This window comes from Schistocerca gregaria, chromosome 1, assembly GCF_023897955.1.
Source record: "Schistocerca gregaria isolate iqSchGreg1 chromosome 1, iqSchGreg1.2, whole genome shotgun sequence".
Taxonomy (NCBI): Eukaryota; Metazoa; Arthropoda; class Insecta; order Orthoptera; family Acrididae; genus Schistocerca; species Schistocerca gregaria.
Window position 1 is genome coordinate 981392248 of NC_064920.1, and position 24859 is coordinate 981417106.

The 24859-nt window shown below is 43.9% G+C and overlaps 1 protein-coding gene across 1 annotated transcript in view; it reads left to right on the plus strand.

The window, feature by feature from the left end:
• Positions 1-24859, plus strand: part of LOC126311221 (esterase B1-like) — a 100822-nt gene that overhangs the window by 70874 nt on the left and 5089 nt on the right. Inside the window, exons 8-9 of the mRNA XM_049992215.1 lie at positions 18095-18218; positions 23347-23479. Coding sequence (XP_049848172.1) covers positions 18095-18218; positions 23347-23479 — 257 coding nt within the window. The remainder of the gene's footprint in view (positions 1-18094; positions 18219-23346; positions 23480-24859) is intronic.

A 24859-nucleotide genomic window follows, 5' to 3' on the forward strand; every position in this document is an offset into this window, starting at 1 on the left:
ATGGACGCTTTTATTTTTTATTTGCTTACACTACTGGCCATTAAAATTGCTACACCACGAAAATGACGTGTCACAGACGCGATAGGAAGAAGATGCTGTGATATCCAAATCATTAGCTTTTCAGAGCATTCACACAAGGTTGGCGCCGGTGGTGACATCTACAACGTGCTGACATGAAAAAAGTTTACAACCGATTTCTCATACACAAACAGCAGTTAAACTGCGTTGCCTGGTGAAACGTTGTTGTGATGCTTCGTGTAAGGAGGAGAAATGCGTACCATCAAGTTTCCGACTTTGATTAAGGTCGGATTGTAGCCTATCGCGATTGCAGTTTATCGTATAGCGACATTGCTGCTCGCGTTGGTCGAGATCCAATGACTGTTAGCAGAATATGGAATCGTTGGGTTCACGAGGATAATACGGAACGCAATGCTTGATCCCAACGGCCTCGTATCACTAGCAGTCGACATGACCGGGATCTTATCTGCATGGCTGTAACGGATCGTGCAGCCACGTTCGATCCCTGAGTCAACAGATGGGGACGTTTGCAAGACAACAACCATCTGCACGAACAGTTCGACGACGTTTGCAGCAGCATCGACTATCAGCTCGGAGACCATGGCTACGGTTACCCTTGATGCTGCATCACAGACGGGAGCGCTTGCGAAGGTGTACTCAACGTCGAACCCGGGTGCACGAATGGCAAAACGTCATTTTTCGGATGAATCCAGGTTTTGTTTACAGCACTATGATGGCCGCATCCGTGTTTGGCGACATCGCGGTGAACGCACATTGGAAGCGCGTATTCGTCATCGCCATACTGGCGTATCACCCAGCGTGATGGTATGGGGTGCCATACCATCACACATCTCGATCACCTCTTGTTCGCATTGACGGCTCTTTGAACAGTGTACGTTACATTTCAGATGTTTTACGACCCGTGGCTCTACACATCATTCGATCCCTGCGAAACCCTACATTTCAGCAGGATAATGCACAACCGCATGTTGCAGGTCCTGTACGGACCTTTCTGGATACAGAAAATATACGACTGCTGCCGTGGCCAGCACATTCTCCAGATCTCTCGCCAATTGAAAACGTCTGGTCAATGGTGGCCGAGCAACTGGCTCGTCACAATACGCCAGTCACTACTCTTGATGAACTGTGGTATCGTGTTGAAGCTGCATGGGCAGCTGTACCTGTACACGCCATCTCTGTTTGAGTCAATGCGTATCAAGGCCGTTATTACGGCCAGAGGTGGTTGTTCTGGGTACTGATTTCTCAGGATCTATGCACCCAAATTGCGTGAAAATGTAATCACATGTCAGTTCCAGTGTAATATAATGGTCCAACGAATACCCGTTTATCATTTGCATTTCTTCTTAGTGTAGCAATTTTAATGGCCAGTGGTGTCATCAATCTTCTGACTTGTTCGATGCTGCTCCCAACGTATCCCTCTCATGAGCTAGTCTCTTCATCTCAAGAGTAGCAGTTGCAACCAAGATCCTCATTTATTTGCTGGGCGTATCCCGGTCTCTATCTTCCTCTACTGTTTTTAGTCTCTACAGCTCCATCTAGTACCATGGACGTTATTCCCTGATGTCATGTTATCCTATCTCTTCCTCTTGTCAGTGTTTACCATATATTCATTTCCTCACTGCGGAGAACCTCCTCATTCACTACTTTATCAAGATTATTCTATAGTGCCACACCTCAGATGCTTCTGTTCTCTTCTGTTCAGGTTTTCCACAGTCCAGGTCTCACTGCTGCACAATTCTGTGTTACTCTCGAAAATTTATGCCTGAAATTAAGTCATATATTTGATAATAGTAGACTTTTCTTGGTGGCCAGGAGTGCTTTTTTTGCCAGTGCTAATCTCCTTTTTTATGCTCTTGCGCACGGCCCGAACTTTAGAATTAAAAAAAATTAAAAAGAATGAAATTTCAGAACTAGGTGCTACCTCTACATCCCCAGCAAGAGACAAAAACAAATTCTGGCGTCGTAGCTAAGCTTGAAATTAAACGAGTGAAGAAACAAATTAATTTTTCTTTTTAAGTTCGGTCACACTGAACAATGCGGCAGGGATAAATCCCTTAAGCAAGAAGTTTAAGCTGCGCCGTTCAGATTATATGCTTTTCCTCTTGGAAGATTTGACTGGTAACGCCAAACAAAATAAATAGATCTGACAAAATAACGAAAAATAGAGTCAACTGGACCAAACCAAGCACGAGATGTAGATGCAGATGTAGAGGTCCCCAAAAACCAGTGCCTTTACAGTCCCAAGGACTAAAAGAAAGGGGGGGGGGGTCTGTCATATTAAATAAACTACTAAGCAATAAGAATGAGCAGTCTATGACCGGGCCATCACTGCAAGCTCCTCAACACTGCCGCAGCTACACCGCTCAGCGAAAAAGCTAAACATGTAATAGTACACACACACTGTGGACATCACAAAACAAGATGTTAGAATAGAAAAATAATTCCAGAGGTACTGCCCTACATGAACTGAGAAACCTAAACAGCCAGAAATTTGCAGCTCAGCTCGGCTCCTCACTGTTTTACAAATCCACCAGGAAAGAGAGGGGAGGGGCAGTGAGACTCTTACACTGCCTTATCTACCACTCTCACTTGTAAAAGTTCAGTCTACCCTTTGTACATCTACATCCATACTCCGCAAGCCACCTGACGGTGTGTGGCGGAGGGTACCTTGAGTTCCTCTATCGGTTTTCCCTTCTATTCCAGTCTCGTATTGTTCGTGGAAAGAAGGATTGTCGGTATTCCTCTATGTGGGCTCTAATCTCTCTGATTTTATCTTCATGGTCTCTTCGCGAAATATACATAGGAGAGAGCAATATAGTGCTTGACTCTTCGGTGAAGGTATGTTCGCGAAACTTCAACGAAAGCCCGTGCCGAGCTACTGAGCGTCTCTCCTGCAGAGTCTTCCACTGGAGTTTATCTATCATCTCCATAACGCTTTCGCGATTACTAAATGATCCTGTAACGAAGGCGCTGCTCTCCGTTGGATCTTCTCTGTCTCTTCTATCAACCCTATCTGGTACGGATCCCACACAGATGAGCAGTATTCAAGCAGTGGGCGAACAAGTGTACTGTAACCTACTTCCTTTGTTGTCGGATTGCATTTCCTTAGGATTCTTTCAATGAATCTCAGTCTGGCATCTGCTTTACCGACGATCAACTTTATATGATCATTCCATTTTAAATCACTCCTAATGCGTACTCCCAGGTAATTTATGGAATTAACTGCTTCCAGTTGCTGACCTGCTATTTTGTAGCTAAATGATAAGAGCTCTTTCTTTCTTTCTTTCGCAGCACATTACACTTGTCTACATTGAAATTCAATTGCCATTCCCTGCACCATGCGTCAATTTGCTGCAGATCCTGCTGCATTTCAGTACAATTTTCCACTGTTATAATCTCTCGATATACCACAGCATCACCCGCAAAAAGCCTGAGTCAACTTCCGATGTTATACACAAGGTCATTTATGTATACTGTGAATAGCAACGGTCCTACGACACTCCCCTGAAATCACTCTTACTGTGGAAGACTTCTCTCCTTTGAGAATGACATGCTGCATTCTGTTATCTAGGTATTCTTCAATCCAATCACACAATTAGTCTGATAGTCCATATGCTTTTACTTCGTTCATTAAACGACTATGACGAACTGTAGCGAACGCCTTGCAGAAGTCAAGAAACACGGCATCTACCTGGGAACCCGTGTCTGTGGCCCTCTGAGTCTTGTGGACGAATAGCGCGAGCTGGGTTTCACACGATCGTCTTTTCCGAAACCCATGCTGATTCCTACAGAGTAAATTTCTAGTATCCTGAAAAGTTATTATACTCGAACATAATACGTGTTCCAAAATTCTACAACTGATCGACGTTAGAGATATAGGACTATAATTCTGCACATATGTTCGACGTCCCTTCTTGAAAACGGGGATGACCTGTGCCCTTTTCCAATCCTTAGGAACGCTACGCTCTTCTAGAGACCTACGGTACACCGCTGCAAGAAGCGGGGCAAGTTCCTTCGCGTATTCTGTGTAAAATCGAACTGGTATCCCATTAGGGCCAGCGGCCTTTCCTCTTTTGAGCGATTTTAATTGTTTCTCTATCCCTCTGTCGTCTATTTCGATATCTACCATTTTGTCAACTGTGCGACAATCTAGAGAAGGAAGCACAGTGCAGTCTTCCTCTGTGAAACAGCTTTGGAAGAAGACATTTAGTATTTCGGCCTTTAGTCTGTCATCCTCTGTTTCAGTACCATTTTGGTCACAGAGTGTCTGGACATTTTGTTTTGATCCACCTACCGCTTTGACATAGGACTAAAATTTCTTAGGATTTTCTGCCAAGTCAGTACATAGAACTTTACTTTAGAATTCATTGAACGCCTCTCGCGTAGCCCTCCTCACACTACATTTCGCTTCGCGTAATCTTTGTTTGTCTGCAAGGCTTTGGCTATATTTATGTTTGCTGTGAAGTTCCCTTTGCTTCCGCAGCAGTTTCCTAACTCGGTTGTTGTACCACGGTGGCACTTTTCCATCTCTTACGATCTTGCTTGGCACATACTCATCTAATGCATATTGTACGATGGTTTTGAACGTTGTCCACTGATCCTCAACACTATCTGTACTTGAGACAAAACTTTTGTGTTGAGCCGTGAAGTACTCTGAAACCTGCTTTTGGCACTTTTGCTAAACAGAAAAATCTTACTACCTTTTTTAATATTTCCATTTACGGCAGAAATAATCGATGCAGTAACCGCTTTATGATCGCTGATTCACTGTTCCCCGTTAACTATTTCTAATAGTTCGCGTTTTGATTGTCACCCGATGGCGTAATACACTCCTGGAAATTGAAATAAGAACACCGTGAATTCATTGTCCCAGGAAGGGGAAACTTTATTGACACATTCCTGGGGTCAGATACATCACATGATCACACTGACAGAACCACAGGCACATAGACACAGGCAACAGAGCATGCACAATGTCGGTACTAGTACAGTGTATATCCACCTTTCGCAGCAATGCAGGCTGCTATTCTCCCATGGAGACGATCGTAGAGATGCTGGATGTAGTCCTGTGGAACGGCTTGCCATGCAATTTCCACCTGGCGCCTCAGTTGGACCAGCGTTCGTGCTGGACGTGCAGACCGCGTGAGACGACTCTTCATCCAGTCCCAAACATGCTCAATGGGGGACGGCTCCGGAGATCTTGCTGGCCAGGGTAGTTGACTTACACCTTCTAGAGCACGTTGGGTGGCACGCGATACATGCGGACGTGCATTGTCCTGTTGGAACAGCAAGTTCCCTTGCCGGTCTAGGAATGGTAGAACGATATGTTCGATGACGGTTTGGATGTACCGTGCACTATTCAGTGTCCCCTCGACGATCACCAAAGGTGTACGGCCAGTGTAGGAGATCGCTCCCCACACCATGATGCCGGGTATTGGCCCTGTGTGCCTCGGTCGTATGCAGTCCTGATTGTGGCGCTCGCCTGCACAGCGCCAAACACGCATACGACCATCATTGGCACCAAGGCAGAAGCGACTCTCATCGCTGAAGACGACACGTCTCCATTCGTCCCTCCATTCACGCCTGTAGCGACACCACTGGAGGCGGGCTACACGATGTTGGGGCGTGAGCTGAAGACGGCCTAACGGTGTGCGGGACTGTAGGCCAACTTCATGGAGACGGTTGCGAATGGTCATCGCCGATACTCCAGGAGCAACAGTGTCCCTAATTTGCTGGGAAGTGGCGGTGCGGTCCCCTACGGCACTGCGTCGCAGAGGTCCGGTCCCAGGTCGACGGGCACGTGCACCTTCCGCCGACCACTGGCGACAACTTCGATGTACTGTGGAGACCTCACGCCCCACGTGTTGAACAATTCGGCGGTACGTCCACCTGGCCTCCCGCATGCCCACTATACGCCCTCGCTCAAAGTCCGTCAACTGCACATGCGGTTCACGTCCACGCTGTCGCGGCATGCTACCAGTGTTAAAGACTGCGATGGAGCTCCGTATGCCACGGCAAACTGGCTGACACTGACGGCGGGGGTGCACAAATGCTGCGCAGCTAGCGCCATTCGACGGCCAACACCGCGGTTCCTGGTGTGTCCGCTGTGCCGTGCGTGTGATCATTGCTTGTACAGCCCTCTCGCAGTGTCCGGAGCAAGTATGGTGGGTCTGACACACCGGTGTCAATGTGTTCTTTTTTCCATTTCCAGGAGTGTATGTTATCGCCACGAGTCGGTTCTCTGTTTAACTGCTCAAGGTGGTTTCAGATGAAGCCCTTTAAAAAATTTCACTGGATTCTTTGTCGCCTGTCATAAACGTCTGAGTCTCCCAGTCTATAGCCGGCAAATTAAAATCCCCATCCAGAACTATAACATGGCGGGGAAATCTACTCGAAATATTTTCCAAAATTTCCTGAAGGCGCTCTGCCACAAGAGCTGCTGAGCCAGGGGGCCTTTAGTGACATCAAATTACCATACTTTCAGACAAGAAATCGGTTTCTCGGAGCCAAAATCCACTCTAGGCGAAGAAGCAGCAAAGCGGCCACGGATCAGCTACCAAGCGCAACTAGATTACCACCCGGCAAACTAATCAATTCCAGAAGACGTTACTGAGCTTTACATTAAGAAAGGGACTGACCCCAGAAAATCGTTTGGCACACACAAACTTCGCAATGCACAAAGTCAGTCCGCCTAGAACAAATTCGAACCCTGTGACCCCCTTGGCACCGAGGGGGGAGGTCGTGGCCGGCCAAGCCCCACCATTCCCAGCTCACTACTCCGCGAGGCCACGCCTCGCTTCCCCTATAGCGACACCACCCCTTCACCCCCTTCCCTACATGAACAGCGCGCGGCTGCGAACTCATGTGGTCGAGGCGGGCAATTAGTGAAAGGAAACGGAGCCGACACGGCTCACACGTAATATACACTCAGCTTACAAAAGTCATGGGATACTTCCTAATATCCTGTCGGACCTTTCTCGCCCGGCGTAATGCAGCAGCTGTACGTGGCATGGAAGTCCCCAACAGAAATATTGAGCCATGCTGCCTCTATTCCCGTCCACCATTGCGAAAGTGTTGCCAGTGCACTATTTCGTGCATTAACTGACTTAAATTCCGTTCCTTTAATGTTCGAATGAAATTCACGTCGGGCGATGTGAGTGGCCAAATCTTTCCATCGACCTGTCCAGAATCTTCCTAAAACCAATCGCAAACAATTGTGGCCCCCTATTTTGGAAAACAAAGTCCGTGAATGCAAATGGTCTCCACGTAGCCGAGTCGCTGTAAGCGATGACGTGCTGTTAGCAAAGGTACACTACTAGCCATTAAAATTGCTACACCACGAAGATGTGCTACAGACGCGAAATTTAACCGACACGAAGAAGAAGTTGCTGTGATATACAAATGATTAGCTTTTCAAGGAATTCACACAAGGTTGGCGTCAGTGGCGACACCTACAACGTGCTGACATGAGGAAAGTTTACAACCGATTTCTTATACACAAACAGCAGTTGACCGGCGTTGCCTGGTGAAACGTTGTTGTGATGCCTCGTGTAAGGAGGAGAAATGTGTACCATCACGTTACTGACTTTGATCAAGGTCGGACTGTAGCGTACCGTGATTGCGGTTTATCGTATCGCGACATTGCTGCTCGCGTTGGTCGAGATCCAATGACTGTCACCAGAATATGGAATCGGTGGGTTCGGGAGGGTATTATGGAACTCCGTGCTTGGTCCCAACGGCCTCATCTCACTAGCAGTCGAGATGACAGGAATCTTATCCGCATGGCTGTAACGGATCGTGCAGCCACGTCTCGATCCCCGAGTCAACAGATGGAGAGTTTGCAAAACAACAACCATCTGCACGAGCAGTTCGACAACGTTTGCAGCAGCATGGACTATCAGCTCGGAGACCGTAACTGTGGTTACCCTTGACGCTGCATCACACACAGGAGCGCCTGTGATGGTGTACTCAACGACGAACCTGAGTGCACGAATGGCAAAACGTCATTTTTTCGGATGAGTCCAGGTTCTGTTTACAGCATAATGATGGTCGCATCCGTGTTTGGTGGCATCGCGGTGAACGCACATCGGAAGCGTGTATTCGTCATCGCCATACTGGCGCATCACCCGGCGTTATGGTATGGGGTGACATTGGTTACACGTCTCGGTCACCTCTTGTTCGCATTGACGGCACTTTAAACAGTGGACGTCACATTTCAGATGTGTTACGACCCGTGGCTCTACCCTTCGTTCGATCGTTCGATCCCTGCGAAGTCGTACATTTCAGCAGGATTATGCGCGAGCGCATGTTGCAGGTCCTGTACGGGCCATTCTGGATACAGAAAATGTTCGACTGCTGCCCTGGCCAGCACATTCTCCAGATCTCCCACCAACTGAAAACGTCTGGTCTATGGTGGCCGAGCAAGTGGCTCGCCACAATACTGTTGATGAACTTGTAAGGTGTCAGGCAAATCCAACACCTTCCATGAAAACTCTGACATGATAAGCAAATCCAGTAGTATGTCACATAGCTCCGATCAAATCGTGAGATTAAATTAGCCAAAGTAATACGAGTAACGAGTGAGCAAATGGAATACCACAGACTAACACAAGAATGCCTAAATACATGTTATACCTTCCCACCGTGAGACAGGCGCAGTTCCGAGGGAAGAAACGGGAACAGAATCCGAGAGCAGAACCGTGTTAAACTGAAAGGCCCAAGGATAAGAGATGGACGGACACCCATGTCGCCAGCTAACCGCTAAGACCACGCCACCCCCAAGTTTTAGCGTGAGACTTTTTCTTGTCTCTGTTACGTCAAGGACCACCCCCCAACCCATGTTAAAAGCTACAGCCCTCCAGAAAAACAGTATAGAGCTTACGATAACATAAAGAGGGCCACACCACCCACAAGTTTTAGCGTGAGACTTTTTCGTGTCTCTGTTACGTTTGGACCACCCCCCAGCCCATGTTAAAGGATAGAGCCCTCCAGAAGAACAGTATAGATCTTACGATAACGCTAAAAGGACCACACCAGCTGCAAGTTTTAGCTGCGACTTTTTCGCGTCTCTGTTATGTTGCAAACTTTAAAAACATTGCCCCACCACGAAAAGTATAACGTTTCTCATTGGATACACAGAATTTTTGTAGGCGGAGCTAAAGGTTAACATTGAGACCCTGATTGGTCAGATGAAAACACAGTCAGATAGTTTTTTTTAAACCAACTTCGGTAAATGGTAGTAAGGAGAAGTTAGGAGACGTTAGTTAGTTCCGAGACGTCGAGCTGGATGTTTGCTGCGCCGGCCGCTGCCCCCCTGATGCTGCCTAACCAACGACAAGGTAATGAACTCATGCGATGCCGCAAAACAGCGCATGAAGCTTCACTCAGAACTGCAGAAGTCTCATCTGTTACACCCCCTTTTTGCGTAATACTAGTGCCGATCGTCAATTAAAGCTCATGGTGTTCACATTTGCCACTTGAAGTAAAAATCTGAAATGCGATGATTTTTCTGTTATATAGTTATTGAGAAGCCGCTGTAATTTACGACAAGGTAGATAAGTAATTAAAGATAATTGAGGGTCACTGTAGACCATTTTCATAGTTTGCTCTTTTGTGAAACTTAATTTAACCCTAGATTATAGATGTGATATGGCATAGGTCATCCTTCGATCCATTGTAGAAATTGGAAAGCCATTCAGGGAATATTCGTTCACCTTTTTGTTGAACGCAGTTGGTTTTTACCATCCTGTATTTAAACATTTCCTTTTATCAATAGTGCAATTTATAAACAATGTTTTGTGAGTAGAATAAAATTTCCAATGGTAAACTTAACTGCTTTTTCGACGTTATTTTATCAGCTAACTAAAAATAGGAAAGCCATGAACCCTTCCACTAAATTTAGTTAGTATTAAGATTCGTTTACAGGGAGTGCAGTGGAGCTGACGCTGAAATCATTAAGTATTTGGTTATATCATCACTAGTCTCACTGAACTCTTCTGAATTCTACATGTCATATGTGGTCTGGCGTCTCCTTGCCAGCAACAGGTCCCAGGTTCAAACTAGTCAATTCCCTAACAAACACGCTCAGAGCGTCGTTGCACGAAAATGGTAGGGAGACACGATATAGAACAAACAGACACCACCATGAATGTTAGAAAATGGCGACCCTGCCAGGATGGTAAAATACCATGATTGAAGGTCGACCACATGCCTAACTAGGTCACAAAAATACCTGCTGAAAAATTTTCGTAGTAAAAAATTTTTTCTTAAAGTTATATATAGTCGAAAACAGTAGCTGCAGCGATAGATAGTAAGAAAGTATTCAATAAATAGTGAGACGTCGTAACAGAGACAACAGCATAATTAAGTTATGAATTTTGATATTGTTAGAATTAAGTTTTCTCTCCAATGCAAGCGCTCAGGTGGCGGATACATCATTGACAATTTGATTCTCACCCAACAAGTAAGTGAATGTTTTGTCAAGTCGTGTGAACAAAAAGTTTAGGAAACCCGTGAGATCGTATGAGCGCATGTTGACGCGAAGTAGGGCGCGGGAATTGCTTTTAAAACAGAAAATAAGGGATTCGGAAAGATTAGCAATGGCGGATCGAGACCTTGACCTAATTGAGGTAGAGATTCAGCATGAAAATGGCCAGAGAATACAGGACAGTACAACAGACAATGCAGTATCGCGAGAAATAGGACATATAACGCACCATAACGAGGATAATGTACGTCAAGGCACGGAAAACGTAAGTCAGCGTACGACAGAGGAGCAGGAAAGTAGAGAGACAGTCGATGAGGATTCTAACTTGCGTCTTGAATACGGAGAACCCATAGTACAAGTAATCAGAGCTCCCTCACCACAGAGTACAAGGAATGCAAGCAGAAACGTGTCATAGCACAGTTCAATGCAATCGGTTGCGAACCAACACTTGAGCGAAAACACAGAGAGTGGGACGTCGGAAGAAAACGCAATAGGACCCACCAATCTGGCAGAATTATTACAATTAATGACGGAAACCATGACAAGACAAAATAAAGAAATTGCGAACCAAATTAAAATTCAGAATGAAGAAATGACGAAGCAAATTGCAGTAACCACGAGACAAATGCGTGAGATTAAAGAATAAAACAAAAAAATTCAGTTACACTTAAGTCATATTGAAGACGAGGCAAAAGAATCTCGAGAAGTGATAGGAAACTTAATAGCAGGTCACAAACAATTGAGAACAGACATTGACAAGGTACAAGCGGACGTACAAACATTGCGTAATGACATTCAGGACGAGATCAAAACATTACGTAACAACACCCAGGGAGAAGTCAAGAAACTAAAGAAACAGATAAACGAAATTACTAGACAAGCAGCAGGTACAGCGCGGGAAATTGTTGAAAACAGTGTGTTACACAAACGTATCACAAAAGCAGCGCTGAAAAGATATGGTAACCGCATAGTCAAAATAGAAGCGCAAACGAAGCGACAATTTCAGAAATTGCGAACAGAGTTGTTGCAAACCATTGGAGAGCGTAGTGAACAGGATCGAATAAGCACAGAATCTGCAACAACATCCGTATCTGTATCAGCACCGGAAAAACAAGCAATTAACGAAGATATTACGCATTTGCGATTCCAATCACAGGCGGAAAGTAACATACGTGAAATCAGACAGCTTGCACAGCAACAAACACGTTTCGAAATTCTTGATGAACAAACGTCATCACAAACACATGCGGAACTACAAATGTATGTTTCAAGACAGCCTGGATCGTGCAATGAAGCGTTAAGGTTAGCCAGACAAGATACCCAACCATTACATGACAATGGAAAGCCAGGTCGCTAAGAGTACAGTGCAATGCATTCAGCTACACGTTCACAACCGGTGAAAGAAAATTATTGCGTACCACTCCAACGATACTACGCAGGGGTAGCCGAAATTTACAGTGGACAATATCCAATGGATCTACCACAACCGGAAAGAACGACGGGAGAAATTATCAGAAACAAAAGTGGCGAAGAATCGCGAATTTCATATGGAACTATGACGAAGTACGACATCGATCATTTCCTCACAGTCAGAAAATTTCAACACTTTCGAGAAGGAAACTCATTACATTCACAATCTTTTATTGATCAATTCCGAGTAGGATTACCAGAACACTGGACGATAGCACACAAATTAGACTTTATATGTGCACATATATCAGGAACAGTCGCAGAAACCATGCAGAATGTTGCAGCGACATGCTGATCGTACGAAGATTTCAGAGAGAAGTTTCTCTCACGATATTGTCCAGCGAAGCACAGAACAGAGTGAAGTACGAATTATTACACAACCCATATTTTGAAAATTCAGGAGAGAAGAGTCCCTTGAAATTTTTCGAATTGATTGCAAAGAAAAATCAATGCTTAGATGTACCATACAGTGACGGAGAGTTGATTAAATTATGCGCGATGAAGCTCCCATTGAAATATCGGCAATCATTAGTAGGTCGCGGAGACAATGAATTCGAAGCATTTAAAGGTATTCTAAGGGAACTAGAGTTCATATTTTCGGAAGATGACGCAAGAAAATGAAGATGCACACGTGAAAACGAAAGCAAAAAGCAGTGGAATCCACAAGACACAGTACGAAGAAACAATAATTACGAACCACGTGATAACTTCGCACCAAGAAACGACATTAGATTTCAACAAAGAACCGGTTATGGACTTAGAAGAGAATATAGCAATAACTATAATTCACCCAGGAACGGCAACAACTATTACAGAGGGAATAACAACAACTGGAACGGGTACTGGAGAACCAATTACCGACAAATTATCAACAAAGAAACCACTACCAACAAGCTGAACATGAAAAGCGAATACAGATAGAAGAGGTGGAGGTAAAACCACCAAACCCCAATAAACGTTCGAATTGACAGCTAAGCGCCCATGCCATAGAGAATGACGCACCGACCCAGGACAATTGCAGCACCTTGAACAGAGAAGTAAAAATCTTATCACGAGAAGAGATTAAGGAAGAAACAAATCCGCAGGGACCAGATGAAAACGAAGACAAGAAAATAACAATATCGTTTTGGGACGAAATTAATTGGGAGAATACTGATGAGGAAGATGAATTACCAGAGGCATGCACAACGAATGTAGGAGGAAAGGACGAAATAATGAGTACTGCAGAGCTATGTGAGATGGAAACCAGGGAAAGCGAATTCAATGAGGATAATGCGCAGTCGACAGATGTTGAAAATAAGTTACAAGTGGGCACACAACCCAACGTATATAATGAAGGAAGTTATGAAGCAATAATTAGAGCCTTTAGATGCGATTATGTGGAAGTAGCGACGAAGAAGGAGAGGATAGACGAGGATGAGGAGAAAGTAGAGGATGTACAAGAAAGCGTAAATGAAGGAAGAAATAGAGAAGAGGAAATAAAAGAGAGAGAAGTAACAGTCGAAGCTTATCCTACAGAAAGTTCGAATTCACAAGGGAAATTCCTAAAAAAAATCGTGTATGAATTAGTGGAGGATTCGTTTATGCAAGAAGAAGAAGAAGAAGAAGAACATAAGCAACCCTTTCAAATTCAACCAATTGTGAAGGCCATGGTAAAGCATATCCCAGTCAATATTGTAATTGATAGCGGAAGTGAACTGACTGCGATCTCAGAAATTTTATTCATGCAATGTAATGCCAATGAGGAATTGCCAGTTCTGAAAACACGTAAGATTAAAGTAAGAGATCCTATTAGAAACAATGCTGCGGAAGTTACGAGACAAACGAAGTTAACTCTTTCGTGCCAAGGTCAAAAGTTCGAAGCCAACTTCGTGATTATACCTAAACTAACTGTAGATTTGATGATAGGTGCAGATTTTTTAAATGAGAGATGAGCGAAAATAGTTATGGGGAAATGTAGCGTAACGTCCGGGAATGTCACACTTCTCTTTGAGCAAAAGCTAAAATTAGAAGAAACACCAGTTATAAACAAACGATTAAGAATGACGCGAGATAAAGAGGATTAAGAATTAGAATGGTATGCACAAAAGAAGGAATCGCCTCAACTCATGTTAGAAGTCCATAAAGAAATCGTCGAAAAATTGCAAGATGCTCAAGGTATTTCGGAACACAGTAAAAGAGAATTAGAGGGTATTTTACGAGATAATGCAGAGGTATATTTACCTAAGACTGGTAGTATTACTTCCAGTAGAAGTTTGAAGTAAAACAGCACAAACCATTTAGAGAGCCACCCTATACAATCCCATTAAGCTACAGGAATAAAGTATTCCAGGAGATATCTAAAATGTTAAATGACGATATTGTACAAAAACGAGATGGGAGCATCAGGTTAGTGTTTGATTCCAGACAGATCAACACAACCATAATCACTGTGACAGATCGCCCAGAAAAATTAGAGGAATTGATACAGAACTTCCAAGGTGCTAAGATATTTTCATCAATTGATTTACGGAGTAGTTTCTGGCAAATAGAATTGGCCCCAGAATGTGGAAAATTTACAGCATTTATCGTACTCGGTAGATGTTACCAGTTTAAACGATTGCCATTTGGTTTAAACATATCATCAGCAGCGTTTATTAGGGGATTTAATACTATACTCAGTCCTGAAATTTTACAAAACATTACTTGTTATATTGACGGCGTGATTATAGCAGAATTCTCTTGGGAACATCACAACGACACATTAAATCAGTTCTTACAGATCATGAAAGAGCATGGGGTCACAGTAAATATAACAAAATCCAAATTTGGAAGGCGACAGGTCAAATTTCTAGGACACATAATTTCCGAGATAGGGGTAATGCCCGACCCAATCAAAGAATTCTGTACTCCATATAATAAGAAAACTCTCAGAGGATTTCTAGGTCTCACCGGATTCTATAAAAAATTTATTTGGATCTACTCTCTCGCAACACCACGCCTATGTGCATTGACTGGAAAAAATCACGCCATGGGTATGGGATCAACAAGCCAATGAAGAATTTTTAAAAGTGAAAAACGCACTAACAGCAGCACCTATTTTAGCACATCCTGATCTAACACAAAATTTTTGTATGGCCACTGATAGCGCGAAAACAGGTTTAGGAGTTGTTTTATTCCAAGAATACGAACAGGCAGGGCTAACATCATATAGAACAATTGCATTTGCCAGTCGGGTACTCACAAAAAGCGAGAAAAATTATTCAGTCACAAAGCTGGAAGCATTGGCTATTGTATGGGGCTTCCAACGTTTTCAATACTTCCTATTCGGAAGAAAAACAAAAGTATACACTGACCACAAAGCATTAGAATTTATGTTATCCGCCAGACTAACTCATGGGAGGTTAGCCAGATGGATGTTAATACTACAAGAGTTTGACTTCACTATTACACACATACCAGGATCAGCGAATGTATTAGCAGATGCTTTATCACGATGTCCACAGGGTGCATCCAATAACATAGGTTTGTTAGAGGTCGCCATTTTCTAACATTCATGGTGGTGTCTGTTTGTTCTATATCGTGTCTCCCTACCACTTTCGCGCAACGGCGCCCTGAGCGTGTTTGTTAGGGAATTGACTAGTTTGAACCTGGGACCTGTAGCTGGCAAGGAGACGCCAGACCACATATGACATGTAGAATTCAGAAGAGTTCAGTGAGACTAGTGATGATATAACCAAATACTTAATGATTTCAGGGTCAGCTCCACTGCACTCCCTGTAAACGAATCTTAATACTAACTAAATTTAGTGGAAGGGTTCATGGCTTTCCTATTTTTATTTAGCTGATAAAATAACGTCGAAAAAGCAGTCAAGTTTACCATTGGACATTTTATTCTACTCACAAACCATTGTTTCTAAATAGCACTATTGATAAAAGGAAATGTTTTAATACAGGATGGTAAAAACCAACTGCGTTCAACAAAAAGGTGAACGAATATTACCTGAATGGCTTTCCAATTTCTACAATGGATCGAAGGATGACCTATGCCATATCACATCTATAATCTAGGGTTAAATTAAGTTTCACAAAAGAGCAAACTATGAAAATGGTCTACAGTGACCCTAAATTATCTTTAATTACTTATCTAACTTGTCGTAAATTACAGTGTCTGATGTGGCTTCTCAATAACTATGTAAGAGAAAAATCATCGCGTTTCAGATTTTTACTTCAAGTGGCAAATGTGAACACCATGAGCTTTAATTGACGATCGGCACTAGTATTACGCAAAAAGGGGGTGTAACAGATGAGACTTCTGCAGTTCTGAGTGAAGCTTTTTGCTTTGTTATGCGGCATCGCATGCGTTCATCACCTTGTCGTTGGTTAGGCAGCTTCAGGGGGGCAGCGGCCGGCGCAGCAGCCATCCAGCTCGACGTCTCGGAACTAACTCTCCTCACCTAACTTCTCCTTGCTACCATTTACCGAAGTTGGTTTAAAAAAACTATCTGACTGTGTTTTCATCTGACCAATCAGGGTCTCAATGTTAACCTTTAGCTCCGCCTACAAAAATTCTGTGTATCCAATGAGAAACGTTATACTTTTCGTGGTGGGGCAATGTTTTTAAAGTTTGCAACATAACAGAGACGCGAAAAAGTCGCAGCTAAAACTTGCAGCTGGTGTGGTCCTTTTAGCGTTATCGTAAGATCTATACTGTTCTTCTGGAGGGCTCTATCCTTTAACATGGGCTGGGGGGTGGTCCAAACGTAACAGAGACACGAAAAAGTCTCACGCTAAAACTTGGGGGTGGCGTGGTCTTAGCGGTTAGCTGGCGACGTGGGTGTCCGTCCATCCCTTATCCTTGGGCCTTCCAGTTTAACACGGTTCTGCTCTCGGATTCTGTTCTCGTTTCTTCCCTCGGAACTGCGCCTGTCTCACGGTGGGAAGGTATGACATGTATTTAGGCATTCTTGTGTTAGTCTGTGGTGTTCCATTTGCTCACTCGTTACTCGTATTACTTTGGCTAATTTTATGTCACGATTTGTTCGGAGCTATGTGACATACTACTGGATTTGCTTATCATGTCAGGGTTTTTGATGAAAGGTGTATGGTTTGCCTGACACCTTACATATCACCCATCGAAGCTCTGTTTGACTCAATGCCCAGGCCTATCAAGGTCGTTATTACGACCAAAGGTGGTTGTTCTGGGTACTGATTTCTCAGAATCCCTGCGCCCAATTTACGTGAAAGTGTAATCACATGTCAGTTCTAGTGTAATATATTTGTCATATACCCTTTTATCATCTGCAATTCTTCTTGGTGTAGCAATTTTAATGGCCAGTAGTTTAGTTGCATCGATCGGCCGCTGCCATAGCCCATTAAAGCCAGTATGTTCCTAACGGATACGTTCGTCGTACGCTCACATTGACTTCTGCGGTTGTTACACGCAGCGTTGCTTGTCTCTTAGCACTGACAACTCTACCCAGCTGCTGCTGTTCTTGCTCGTTAAGTGAAGGCCGTCGGCGACTGCGTCGTCCATAGTGAGAGGTAATGCCTGAAATTTGTCATTCTCGGCGCACTCTTGACGTTGTGAAATTCGGAATATTGTATTCCCAAACAGTTTCCGAAATGGAATGTCCCATCAGTCTTGATCCAGCTACCGTTCTGCGTTCAAAATCTGTTAATTCCCGTCATGCGGTTATAATCACGCCGGAAACTTTTTTCATATGGATCACCTGTGTACAAGTGGCAGATCCGCCAATGCACTGCCATTGTATTCCTTGTGTATGAGATACTGTCGGCATCCGTATAAGTGCATATCGCTACCCCATGACTGTTATCATCTCAGTGTAAGTTGTACAAAAATGGTTCAAATGGTTCTGAGCACTATGGGACTTAACTTCTTAGGCAATCAGTCCCCTAGTACTGCTTAAACCTAACTAACCTAAGGACATCACACACATCTATGCCCGAGGCAGGATTCGAACCTGCGACAGTAGCAATCACGCGGTTCCAGACTGTAGCGCCTAGAACCGCTCGGCCACTCCGGCCGGCTACGTTGTACTTTTTTACAGTGTCCCAGTAATGGGGCTTTAGTAGACTGACTGGATATTGTTTTTGCAGATGATATCGGACATCTACTACATCGAACCCTGCGAGACCTTCGTCCAGGCTTTGGTGAAGGTGAGCTCAGCGCCTGTCTACTACTACCATTACGACTACGACGGCTGGGGATACACAGAATACGGTAAGTACTGCTTTGTTTTTTGACCTAATACATATCTTGTTTTTGGAAGACAAATTTCAATGACACTTCCTTTTTATTTATTTTAGACACAAACACATAACAAGATAATCGAACCAATATCACCCGACATTTCCCAACTTCAAAATCTATAATTATTGGTAACAAACATTACGCAGTTGTCAAATATGTTTTTACTCCTATCAAGCCCTGCAGTTTGTAGTGGTATGGAATATACACAGAAATACCAAAGAAACTGGTACAGGCATGCATATTAAAATAGGCAGAATACGGCGCTGTGGTTGACAACCCCCCTTGTAGGACAAGTGTCAGGTGCAGTTGGTAGATCGGTTATTGCTTCCACAATCGCAGGTTATCAAGATTTAAGTGAGTTTGAACGTGGTGTTATAGTCGGCTGACGAGTCATGGGATACAGCACCTCCGAGATAACGATGAAGTGGGGATTTTCCCATACGACCATTTCACCAGTGTACCGTGAATATCAGGAATCCGCTGAAACATCAAATCTCCGACATCGCTGCGGCAGGAAAAAGATCCTGCAAGAACGGGACCAGCGACGACTGAAGAGACAGAAGAGCAACCCTTTCGCAAATTGCTGCAGATTTCAATGCTGGGCCATCAACAAATGTCAGCGGTCGAACCGTTCAACGAAACATCATCGATATCGGCTTTCGGAGCCGGAGGTCCACTTGTGTAACCTCGATGACTGCATGACACAAAGCTGTACGCCACGGCTGGGTCTGTCAACACAGATATTGGACTGTTAATGATTGAAAATATGTTGCCTAGTCGGGCGAGTCTTGTTTCAAATTGTATCGAGCGGATGGACGTGTACGGGTATGGAGACAACCTCATGAATCCGTGGACCCTGCGTGCCATCAGGGGACTGTTCAAGCTGGCGGAGGCTCTGTAAAGGTGTGGGTCGTGTGCAGTTTGAGTGATATGGGACCCCTGATACGTGTAGATACGCTTCTGACGACAGGTGACTTGTACGTAAACTTCCTGACTGGTCACCTGCGTCGGTTCATTATCGATTGTGCATTCCGACCGACTTGGGCAATTCCAGCAGGGCAAAGCGATACCCCACACGTCCAGAGTTGCTACAGAGAGGCTTCAGCAACACTGTTCTGGGTTTAAACATTTCCGCTGGCGGCCAAACTCTCCAGAGAGGAACATAATTGAACATATCTGGGATGCCTTGCGATCTGCTGTTCAGAAAAGATCTCGCCCCCCCCCCCCCCCCCCCCTCAACCGTACTCTTACGGATTTATGGACAGCCGTGCACGATTCACGATGTCAATTGCCTCCAGCACTACTTCAGACATTAGTCGAGTCCATGACAAGTCGTGTTGCGGCACTTTGTGTGCTCCCGTGTGCCTTACACTATATTAGGCAGGTGTACCAAATTCTGTAGTTCTTCAGTGTATGAAGACTTACAAATCTTATGCCCTCCAGTGAAACAAAAATTGTAATTTCTTTTTAAGTTTACAAAATTTAAACAAATAAATAAAGGTATAAATACATGACTAGTAGAACAGAAACTTCTAAAATCTTATACATTTTTAAATTTAATTATATTCCTGGTTATGCTTTGATGCTTGCGGGAACTGAGTGACGCAATAAGAAATCTTCCTCATGATTCTTGAACATAGCAGGTTGATGACACGTTCTTACCGAAGGCTATTTTTGATATCCATAGTCTCATTCAAATTATAGAGTAATAATCTGATGATTACGATACTGAGACAGAGATGGAGTTGCTCGCGCACATTGGAACCGTTGATTTTGACCGCTCAAGTCCTTTGAAACGTTGCTAAATGTTAAACAACAAGCACACGTCGATGAAATTAAAACTGCAGTGCACACACTTGTACCAATATAACGTCATATATCCTGGGCCAGCACTGATGAGTGTCGTTGACACTGAAGCGGCTCCTTTTAAAATATTCATGCAGGGTGCCTTTAAATTCAGAGTGCGTGTCAGAAAAACATGGACTCAGAATTTGTACCTGATACACCTGCATTCTGCCATCTTCATTACGCCATTGACGACGCTTATTTGAGATTCCCTCGACCACCGGATTATAAAATAGGGATATTTTCCATCTAATTGGAGAAGGCTACTAGTGACCTAACTACATAAAGATTCAATCCCGTTATGTAACCACTTTAACAGCTGAATGTTTCTTGCGTGTCAATATGCTAGGAAGGTTGGAAGGGATGGAACATGAAACAGGGTCATGGAATCTATCAGCCGAAAAAAGAGAATAACAGTCTAAGTGCTCTTTAGCGTAGTACTTTGAGGCCTTTTGCTAGATGAAGTAGAGCCATTGGAGAATAATTTGTAAAGGGCGTCGTTCATGCAGTACTCTAGGCGACCTTTGTCATTGTTACGAGGTTATGGCCCTCCACATGAAGGTAAATTGCAGTGATCGTCAAATGTTTTAGCCATAGCGCTGTCATACGTCTAAGAGTATCTACATGCAAAAGCTTGCACTAAAATATGTGGCACATTTTATGCATAATTTATGTACTGATGGAAAAAAAATCGCAACACCAAGAAGGAGTTGTGCGAAGTTGGTGGGCGTGTTTCTAAAACTGAGATATGATGTGTATTCAAATTTCGCACCATTCGTACAAGAGTGTGGCTAGTAGCTCAGAAATGGGGATCCAAATCAGGTTTGCTTTAAATACACACTGCAAAGGTCGTAAGCGTTAGTTACATTGAGACTGGACGTGGTGGGTTGAAGTTAGTCAAGAATAACTTTAAGGAAACAAAGACGCCTCTATCAACACCTAATTGAATTTGAACGAGTTGGGTAATAGGGCTACGAGAAGCTGGATGTTCCTTCTGTAGTACTGCAGAAAGAGTTGGCAGGAATATAGCCACTGTATATGTTCGCTTGCAGAAGCGGCCACGATAATGTACGGTGGCAAGAAGACTGGGCTCAGGGCTGCCACGTGGCACTACTGAAAGGTGCCGGCACGGTAGTTCAGCGTGCTCGGTCAGAGGGTTTAGCTACCAACTGTAATTAAAAAAAAACTGAGTAAATGGATCAACGAACAACCTGAACGGGTGTCATTGGATGTCCGCCACGAACAAATTCAACGAATATAGAGGAAAAAAGGTAGCTGAGTGGTCAGCGCGACAGAATGTCAATCCTAAGGGCCCGGATTCGATTCCCGGCTGGGTCGGAGATTTTCTCCGCACAGGGACTGGGTGTTACGTTGTCTTATCATCATCATTACATCCAGATCGACGTGCAAGCCGACGAAGTGGGGCATTCGGCAAACGGTCTAAACGACTGGAGGCCCTAGTCGCACGACATTTATTTATTTTATTGTTATCTAAAGAAGCAATTTTAGCAGCAGTTTCCCCGACAGTGGCACGACGAACTGTTACAAATAGGTTACTTTTAGGACAGCACTGGGCCAGAGGCCCTGCAGCTCCCATTCCACTGACACCAAATCACCGCCTTCTGCGGCTATGGTGAAGTGAACCAAGAGCTCTTTGGGGGGTGGGGGTGGGGGGTGGAAGGTGGAAGCCCGTTGTGTTTTCTGTTGAAAGCTGGTTCTGTCTCGGTGCCATTGATGCTCGAATGTGAGTTAGAAAGAGGACAGTTTTGAGGACTCGCAATCAACCTGTCTGCGTGCTAGATACGCTGGACCTATAACTGGAGTTATGGTCTGGGCTGTGATTTCGTATTACAGCCGCAGCTCCCTCGTGGTTATCCCACTCACACTGACTGCGAATTTGTACGTAGGTCTGGTGTGTCGACCTGTTGTGCTGCCAATCATGGACAGCATTGGTTCAAATGACTTTGAGCACTATGGGGCTAGAACTTAGAACTACTTAAAGCTAACTAACCTAAGGACATAACACACATCCATGCCCGAGGCAGGATTCGAACCTGCGACCGGAGCGGTCGCGTGGTTCCAGACTGTAGGGCCTAGAACCGCTCGGCCACTTCGGCCGGCCATGGACAGCATTTCAATTTTTTTCCCCACCTGGATAACACTCGCCCACATACCGCTGTTGTAGCCAAACATCGTCTACAGTGTGTCAATCGCCGGTTATTAATGTACAAGCATTTCATATTTGTAATGGCTTAGTGAGTGCTTACATTAACCTATGATTCTGCAATGTTAATCACTTAAATATGTTACCTAGATAAATGTTTTCCCGAAATTTCATTACTCTACGTTAATCACTTTTTGGTGTTGCAATTTTTTTCCGCCAATGTATGTTGGTTTATCATGTTGTTGAAGAATTTCCACAAATATACAACTGACTTGAGAATTTTCAAATATCTCATATCATTAATCACTCGTCAATAAATGTATCGGGTGATCAAAAAGTCAGTATAAATTTGAAAACTTAATAAACCACGGAATAATGTAGATAGAGAGGTAAAAATTGGCACACATGCTTGGAATGACATGGGGTTCTGTTAGAACAAAAAAAAAAAAAAACCATATTGCTAGAGGCGTGAAAGATCTCTTGCGCGCGTCGTTTGGTGGTGATCGTGTGCTCAGCCGCCATTTTCGTCATGCTCGGTCTGCCAGGTCCCCAGAGCTCAATCCGTGCGATTATTGGCTTTGGGGTTACCTGAAGTTGCAAGTCTATCGTGATCGACCGACATCTCTAGGGATGCTGAAAGACAACATTCGACGCCAATGCTTCACCATAACTCCGGACATGCTTTACAGTGCTGTTCACAACATTATTCCTCGATTACAGCTATTGTTGAGGAATGATGGTGGACATATTGAGCATTTCCTGTAAAAAACATATTTGCTTTGTCTTACTTTGTTATGCTAATTATTGCTATTCTGAACAGATGAAGCACCATCTGTCGGACATTTTTTGAACGTTTTTATTTTTTTGGTTCTAATACAACCCCATATCATTCCAAGAATGTGTGTCAATTTGTACCTCTCTATCTATATTATTCAGTGATTTACTCATTTTTAAAATTTATACTGACTTTTTCATCACCCGGTATTTCGGAAATAAATAAATGAGACTGAAAACTGAAGTTAACAGAAAAGATATATGCGTGTTTATATACTATCTTTCTGTAAGCTGCTAACTTGTCTTATGTTTCAGGTGCACCTCACTGCATTGAAATTTATTACCTGTTCAATGCCAACTACACTGGCCCCAGCTGGGACATCAAGACGAAGGACGGCAGGACGAGGCAGCTGCTGGTGAAACTCTGGACAAACTTCGCAAAATCTGGGTACTGAATTTTCTTCATAGCGAAAATTTTCGAAATGAGTAATAAACTTTCTTACGCAGGGTGAACATTAATAAAACCGACGAACTGCAGGAACGGATTCCTGACTGTCAATGGAGCAAATAACTTCCTATGAACTTGTCTCTGGAAGTGAACTGTGTGCGTGCAACGACAGCAAATCGTCTCGGAACAAAGTACAGAGCCACATCGGATCCACGTGACAACAGATGTTCAAAGTGGCCTCCATGGGATTGTAGGTAATACGGATAGTAGCGGTTGTTATGCAGAACAGACATAATCGTACGGCTTACATCACGTTGGAGTACCACTTGCCTGGAGCTTGTACTAGAATTTGTGTCAATATCCTGTAGGATCCCGTCCTCCAAATCTGGCGCACACACAGTCCGGGTCTCCCCTGCAAGTTCGTCTGTCTGAGAGGACCCATGATCACACAAATGTCCAAAAAGCACTCGAAATGTTGTGTGATGTAGTTGGCTTCTGTGAGGGTACTTGTTGTATTATAGCTGTGCTACCTCTCGACCGTTTCCAGCTGCTTGGCCATACACAAACACCATCTTGGCTTGTTCGGGGCATGAACGCCGGACCGTTCAGATGCTTATATACGCTGCTTCAATCACACAGCATGCAACACACGGAAGGTGCTCAAAGGAACTGTCATTCGTCAGCTCCATCTACCGTGGCAACGATGCATTTCCGGATACATGTTCGTAGGACCTTTTTTTCTTCCATCTAATGTCAGGAATACGTCCCTGCAGTTTGTCAGTTTTTATTGATGTCCACGCCTTCGTAGTCCCAGAATAAGCTCCTCCCTGAAGTGCGGTTTGATTTGAGGGGTCTAGAATACTGATATTCAGTATATGATCAAGGCTACCGTCTCGTTTTGTTCAGTTGAACACAACAAAATGTACAGATGGCGAATATTAAGTCCACTGACAAACTTGCAGAAATTTTTGAGAACACTATGCTGCATAGTTTGGTGTGTGGACAGCACGTCTTCCTTATCGGGGTCATGTCGTCAGAAATTATTACTTCAGATTCGTTAACATCCACAGTGTACACAAATACATAAAGGATGTAATCAGAAGCGCCATGGACTGTTCAGGAATGAAGCGGTTGTATGTACAGGAGTCGTAATGTTAGAAAATTGTAGCGAAATACTGGGAGATCTGCAGAACGTCACCGCTCGGTGGAGGGGCTGCCAGTTAACTCTCTACATAGGCAAATGACACGTGTTGTGATGGGAAGACTTGCCATTGTTTGCTAACACGTTTGGCGGTCAGTAACGGGAAACAACTACCAAATAGAACTAGCTGTACAGACAAAAGATGGGATTAATTGAAACACTTCTAAGGAAAAGTAAGT